The sequence below is a fragment of the Oncorhynchus mykiss genome, chromosome 15 (assembly GCF_013265735.2).
Source record: "Oncorhynchus mykiss isolate Arlee chromosome 15, USDA_OmykA_1.1, whole genome shotgun sequence".
Classification (NCBI taxonomy): domain Eukaryota; kingdom Metazoa; phylum Chordata; class Actinopteri; order Salmoniformes; family Salmonidae; genus Oncorhynchus; species Oncorhynchus mykiss.
The window spans coordinates 67,344,119-67,351,576 of NC_048579.1; the positions used below are offsets into that span (position 1 = coordinate 67,344,119).

Here is a 7,458-nt window from a genome sequence, read left to right on the forward strand (position 1 = left end):
CTTGTCATCACATTCAATGACCTTAGAAAACTATTTAGAACCTTTCACATGTCCAGTTGATCATAGCCCATGTTAGCTAGCTAGGCTAACCAGCTATTTAAATCTTGTAGTTATCATGGTCAGATTACGTGACCAGGGACCTCGGCCCCCAGGGAGCCCCCATTGATTTTGTTGAATCACTCAGGTATCATATGAACACACATAAGACACGGCTAAATATTCTCTCTGTCCCATGGAAAAATGTGTAGAATTGCTACATTTTCTCTCCGCCAAATAACGAGTGTGAACAGCTTGGGGTCTTATGGGTCATGAGAGGGGGGTTTGTTACTGCAATAAATGAAAATGTAAATCCGGAACATTGCCACCTTGGACATTTGTGTGACCGGAGCTTCTCAAGTGGTATTTGAGTTCCCCTGTTCTACACAGACAAGCCAAAACAACATATTGAGACTCTATTCAGGTGACTGACTACATGTAAGACTCTCTTCCAGCTAGCCCATACCATCACCGTGGACGAAGGCCAGCAGTGTCATATTCATTAGGGCCCAGTGTAGCAAATCGTTTTGCAACGGGAAAACAAGTGTTTTTTATTGGACAGGTTGGACAAGTCCTGTCTGAGTCCGTTTTTTTAGTTTCTAGCCTAATGATGCATTAAGTGTGGATTCCAAACCTTATCACGGGATGTTGTTCACCTAGCTAGCTCCTATGGAGTGTTTGTGTCTTTAGCTGTTTCCTCTGTAGACTTGTGAAAGTGATTTAGGTGATTTATAGACTTCCATTCATCTCTGTCCCTGTATTCCTTCTCCCACCTGAGGATTGGGGCCCTTGTCTCCTAGCTGGGGAGATATCAGTGTCCTAAACTGTTAGTCCATTTGCCTTCTTAAGTGGAGCACTTTTTTTATTTTACCTTTATTTAACTAGGCAAGTGAGTTAAGAACAAATTCTTATTCACAATGACGGCCCAGGAACAGTGGGTTAACTGCCTTGTTCAGGGGAACAGTGGGTTAACGGCCTTGTTCAGGGGAACAGTGGGTTAACGGCCTTGTTCAGAGGAACAGTGGGTTAACTGCCTTGTTCAGAGGAACAGTGGGTTAACTGCCTTGTTCAGAGGAACAGTGGGTTAACTGCCTTGTTCAGAGGAACAGCGGGTTAACTGCCTTGTTCAGAGGAACAGTGGGTTAACTGCCTTGTTCAGAGGAACAGTGGGTTAACTGCCTTGTTCAGAGGAACAGTGGGTTAACTGCCTTGTTCAGAGGAACAGTGGGTTAACTGCCTTGTTCAGAGGAACAGTGGGTTAACTGCCTTGTTCAGGGGAACAGTGGGTTAACTGCCTTGTTCAGAGGAACAGTGGGTTAACTGCCTTGTTCAGGGGAACAGTGGGTTAACTGCCTTGTTCAGAGGAACAGTGGGTTAACTGCCTTGTTCAGAGGAACAGTGGGTTAACTGCCTTGTTCAGAGGAACAGTGGGTTAACTGCCTTGTTCAGAGGAACAGTGGGTTAACTGCCTTGTTCAGAGGAACAGTGGGTTAACTGCCTTGTTCAGGGGAACAGTGGGTTAACTGCCTTGTTCAGGGGAACAGTGGGTTAACTGCCTTGTTCAGAGGAACAGTGGGTTAACTGCCTTGTTCAGAGGAACAGTGGGTTAACTGCCTTGTTCAGAGGAACAGTGGGTTAACTGCCTTGTTCAGAGGAACAGTGGGTTAACTGCCTTGTTCAGAGGAACAGTGGGTTAACTGCCTTGTTCAGAGGAACAGTGGGTTAACTGCCTTGTTCAGAGGAACAGTGGGTTAACTGCCTTGTTCAGAGGAACAGTGGGTTAACTGCCTTGTTCATGGGAACAGTGGGTTAACTGCCTTGTTCAGAGGAACAGTGGGTTAACTGCCTTGTTCAGAGGAACAGTGGGTTAACTGCCTTGTTCAGGAGAACAGTGGGTTAACTGCCTTGTTCAGGGGCAGAACGACAGATTTTTACTTTGTCAGCCTGATCTTGAAACCTTTCAGTTACAAGTCCAACACTCTAACCACTAGGCTACCTGCCACCTCTTCAAAAATGGGGCCAAACCTAATCAGAGTGTACTTGCCTCCAGAAAAAATTGCTTTAGACATTTCTAGGGTAATAAGAGTTGATTGTGTTAAAATGCAATTCCATCGCTTATTTGAGCAATATGCTAATTAAGTTAGAAAATAAAAGTATGAATTAATTGATTGGTATCAAATGAATGCTTTTAATATTTTTAATGAACATTAACACTTTATTATTAACACTTTGTTCTAGCTAGCTATTTGTGTAGGTAGCTATCAAGTAAACACAATGAGTCATATGACGAGATTCAAATATTTTGCAACCAACTATCGACATTGAGTAAATTAGCATACCTAGATGTCCCTTTCAAAACAAAATGACTTCCAAAATAGGCTACAAAGTGTATTGTAATATTGTAACACAAAACACTTTTTTTAATGTGGCCTTACCTTCATTGGGGCGGCAGGGTAGCCTAGTGGTTAGAGCGTTAGACTAGTAACCGGAAGGTTGCGAGTTCAAACCCCCGAGCTGACCAGGTACAAATCTGTCGTTCTGCCCCTGAACAGGCAGTGTTCCCAGGCCGTCATTGAAAATAAGAATTTGTTCTTAACTGACTTGCCTGGTTAAATAAAGGTAAAATAAAAAAAATAAAATAAAAATAAATTGAGGTTTTCATTGAGGACCCTTTGACTTTTTCCACATTTTGTTACGTTACTGCCATATTAAAAATGTACTGAATTCACATTTTTCCTCATCATCTACACACAATACCCTATAATGACAAAACGACAACAGGATTTTTGAAATTTTTGTAAATCTATTAAAAATAAAAAACAGAAATACCATATTTACATAAGTATTCCCATTTTTTGCTATGTGGCTTGAAATTGAGCTCAGGTGCATCCTGTTTCCATTGATCATCCTTGAGATGTTTCTACAACTTAATTGAGTCCACCTGTGGTAAATTCAATTGATTGGACATTATTTGGAAAGGCACACGCCTGCCACAGCAAAAACCAAGCAATGAGGTCAAAAGAATTGTCCGTAGAGCTCCGAGACAGGATTGTGTCGAGGCACAGATCTGGGGAAGGATACTAAAACATTTCTGTAGCATTGAAGGTCCCCAAGAACACAGTGGCCTCCATTATTCTTAAATGGAAGAAGTTTGGAACCAAGACTCTTCCTAGAGCTGTCCGCTTCACGTCTGGAGGAAACCTGGCACCATCCCTACGGTGAAGCACGGTGGTAGCTGCATCATGCTGTGGGGATGTTTTTCAACTGCAGGGACTGCAATAGTCAGGATCTAAGCAAATATAAACGGAGCAAAGTAAAGAGAGATCCTTGATGAAAACCTGCTCCAGAGCGCTCAGGACCTCAGACCGAACGTACACCTTCCAACAGGACAACGATCCTAAACACACAGCCAAGACAACACAGGAGTGGCTTCGGGAGTCTCTGAATGTCCTTGAGTGGCCCAACCAGAGCACAGACTTGAACCTGATCGAACATCTCTATGAGAGACGTGAAAATAGATGTGCAGAGATGCTCCCTATCCAACCTGACAGAGCTTGAGAGGATCTGCAGAGAAGAATGGGAGAAACTCCCCAAATACAGGCGTGCCAAGCTTGTAGCGTCATACCCAAGTAGACTTGAGGCTGTAATCGCTGCCAAAAGTGCTTTAACAAAGTACTGCGTAAAGGGTCTGAATACTTATGTAAATGTGATATTTCTAGTTTTATATATATATATATAAATTTGAAAACAATTCTAAAGACCTCTTTTTGCGTTGTCGTTATGGTGAGGGAAAAAAAATATTTAATCCATTTTAGAATAAGGCTGTCACGTAACAAAATGTGGAAAAAGTCAAGGGGTCTGAATACTGTACGAAGACACTGTATTATCAACTGAAAACTGAAGCTACAAGGAAAAACCTTTCAGATAATGAATCACTAGCTCATGAATGGCATATAAATTATGCCATTGGGGATTGGGGATTGCATAGCTTGCTTGATGTTCATCAACACGAGTCAGCTCACGTGTGCTGGTTTGTCATCTCAATTTAACCAGCTGAAAAGATTTCTGACTGATTGGAGCATTTTGATAATAATACAGGCCGAGCTACAGGTAACTTCCAACATAAAGGAAACACTTTAGTCAATGAGGGGTATAAAATATATTGAAAGCAGGTGCTTCCACACAGGTGTTGTTCCTGAGTTAATTAAGCAATTGAAACATCCCATAATGCTTAGGGTCATGTATAAAAATGCCCAGCTGTCCATTATTTTGGCCACCATGGCTAGAAGAAGACTTTGACTTGGAGATGTTGGAACTGGACCGTGATAGGTTCCAAAAGAAAGAGCAATGGCAAATTCTATCACATTTCTGTAGAAGTGTGAGCATAATGTCTTTATCTTTTTCAGTGACTTTTTCAAACTAAAAATGCATGCCACATATAGGGAGTGCCAAACACTGGCCAAACATTCTGCAACTGATTGTCAATTCAAACTATTTAAAGCACACTTCTATGGATTATACAAATTGTTTCAGATTTTGTTCATCAATAGATGATTGCTTCTATCTCCTGCCTTGGTATAGGCTCTGAATTGAAATGGGCTATGATGTCGTGTTCCTATTGCATAAAAATAATATAGTCTACGCATACCGTCAAATTTAAACAGGGTACTGGTCTATTTACTTCTGAGCATGTTTGGCTATTCAAATCAAATCAAATCAAATGCTATTGGTCACATACACATATTGAGCAGATGTTATTGCAGGTGTAGCTAAATGCTTGTGTTCCTAGCTCCAACAGTGCAGTGGTATCTAACCATTCAATACACACAATCCAAAAGTAACAGAATGGAGTATAGAAATATAGAATATAGAATTGAGCGATGTATAAATGGAAGCCTAATATGTATTGTGTAGCAGGAATAAACCAGTTATGTCAGAAAAGGGTCACGTCATGTCCTGCGATATGGTTATGATGTAGGCCGAGGCTATATAATAAAAGTAACACATTTGGCTGCATGCTGCTATGTGATCTCCTTACCAAAGGAAAATGCATCTGTTTTATCATTAAGTATACGTTTTTATGTTCTTATTAACTTACCATTATTATCATTCCTGTGCATCAAACGCCTCCATTTCACTCAACAACAACAAAAAATATGTTCCTGCAACAATATAGGGCTGGAATCCAGATACTTAGGATTCTCACCATTCTCATGATGATGTGATTCCATGTTTCAAACATATTGCTGCCGCATCGATACAAGAGAGTCATGGAAATAAAAGTGCTGAAGACAAATTGTCTCCCAATTTAAAAAGGAAAAAGACTGGCATTTTGGTGCAGGTAGCCTACAGCAAACTAGTGAGGTATTGAAAACTCGGATGTGGGTAACTTTGACCAACTACCTTTTTGAGGAAAATAAATATTACTTGAGCAAATGTATTCACTAATATAAAATAATGTAATTTCCCCATTTCTTTGGAGCATACGATATAGCTCATATTTTTGAATGATGTATTTTACACAGACATTTTCGCTCATCTTTGTTAGGATCCCACTGTTTGTCAATATAACATATCATGCAATTTATCGGGAATTGATCGAGTAAAATAGTAACTTTACTGGGTCGTGTTATGTTTGTTGGGCTATATTTGTAACGTGGGCTAGCTAGCCAAACACTCGAGAGACAGGTAGACTAGCTAAGAAATTCGCCTTAATGGAATTCTAGCTAGATGTGGGTCAAATATATAGGCAATAATGTTGCATAAGGCTACTCACTCTGCTTTCCTGGCAAGTCCAACGGAGCGGCACAGAGTCGTAGGTGTTTGCGGGACCAGGGACTTGCAGCATGCCGGGCTTTTCTTGTCCTCTTCCGCTGAGTCGGGGCTGCTCTGGCCCGCTTTTGGAGACGGCGGGGAGGTGGGCACCAGCTGCAGTTGCTGCGGATGGTGAACTGGAGGCGTCGGAGGGGGAGGATGCTGCGGAGGCTGTGCCGTTAAAGAAGCGACCTGCTGCGGTTGCTGGCTAGGATGAACCCCGGCTTTGTTGCCCCCTGGATGCTGGTGCAGGTGGACGGGTGGCTGAGGGCTTGTACTGCGGGGAGACGGGTGGTGGTGGTGGTGATAGGACTGATGGGGGTCCCGCAGATGGCGGTTTTCCCCAATGAGGTCCTCCACCTTCCGCTCGAGCTCGTCGATACGCTGGCGCTGCGTCTGGATCAGGCTCTGCTGATTCTGCACGATGGTGGTGAGTTCCTTCAGATACAGCACGGCTTTCATTGGGTTATCTAGCAGGCTCTCCATACCTGGTTTAATATCTATCACGTTTGGATTTTCGTGATCAGCCTTTCCTGCTCAGATTCTCTCCTCGAGTGGTTTTGGCGAGGCGTTCGGTCGACCTACATGCAAAGCTTGGATGCTTTCTCTGCCGTCTGACGATTCTCTGTGTGGAATCTCCGTAATGGCTTCTCTTTCTCTCTCACGTCTCTCTCTCTCTCTCTCTGTCGCTCCCTCTCTCCCACTCTCCCTGCGTAGTGCCTACGCCGTGAGGATGCGAGAAATGATGCTGATGCAACGATCAACATCCTCCGATGAGCTCTCTGATTGGAGGAGGAGCTAGTGGGTGGATGATGTCAACACAGCAGCAACAACAGTGGAGTGTGTTTGCCTGAAAATGCCCTACAGTAATATTTATTCAAAGTATTTACACAGCACTCTATTTGAACCGAGAAACGTTTTAATTCTTCACACAAGGCTGACCTTCCTGTGGTGTGCATCACACCACAACTTCACTAATAGGCTATCATTTGAAAGAAGCAATAAATCAAATGAAATGTATAGGCCAATAAATGACATCCGCAAACCAGGCAGGCATAGACCCTAAGGACCAAGCAGAGGGTGACAGTGTAGGCGTGAACAACCCTTGAAAGGAACCAGACTAGAGTTGCTGTGCAGGAGTCCCTCCACCTGACCAGATACTATCAACAGTATGAACAATATAAAGGATCAATAATAAATCATTATTAAAATAAATATTAAATAAAACAGTATGAACATCCAGGACATTGATCCTTGAGGACTATTGAAACAGAAAAAGATTTCCCATCAGTAACTACGTTAAAGATGGATAAGTACCTGGTTTTAGACATGGTAGGTCCCTGTTGTGTTATATCCTCTCTAACTCTCCTTCCCTTTCTGTCAGCGGCTCCTGATATGCTGTTGGCTAAAGACTTCCATGAATGTGAATACAAAACCAGAGCATGCCAGACACCCAGAGCAAATAAGTGCATTTCAATTGGGACTAGTGAATTGCATGCACTTGAATATACCTGCACCTATTTAATGTAATGTGCAACAACCTTATGGAGAGTATGAAGATACTGTTTGTTTACATTTCCCGTACATTTTAGTCATTTAGCAGATGCT

General features: G+C 42.4%; 1 protein-coding gene across 4 annotated transcripts in view; it reads right to left on the reverse strand.

Annotated features, from left to right (window-relative positions):
* Positions 1–6,598, reverse strand: part of LOC110501001 (IQ motif and SEC7 domain-containing protein 3-like) — a 195,293-nt gene extending 188,695 nt beyond the window's left edge. For 2 of the 4 annotated variants that reach the window (XM_036945037.1, XM_036945040.1), the window contains exon 1: positions 5,813–6,598. In XM_036945037.1, coding sequence (XP_036800932.1) covers positions 5,813–6,336 — 524 coding nt within the window. In that variant the 5' untranslated portion in view covers positions 6,337–6,598. The remainder of the gene's footprint in view (positions 1–5,812) is intronic. The other 2 variants (XM_036945041.1, XM_036945038.1) reach the window with 2 other exon arrangements.
* Positions 6,599–7,458: the final 860 nt, after the last annotated feature.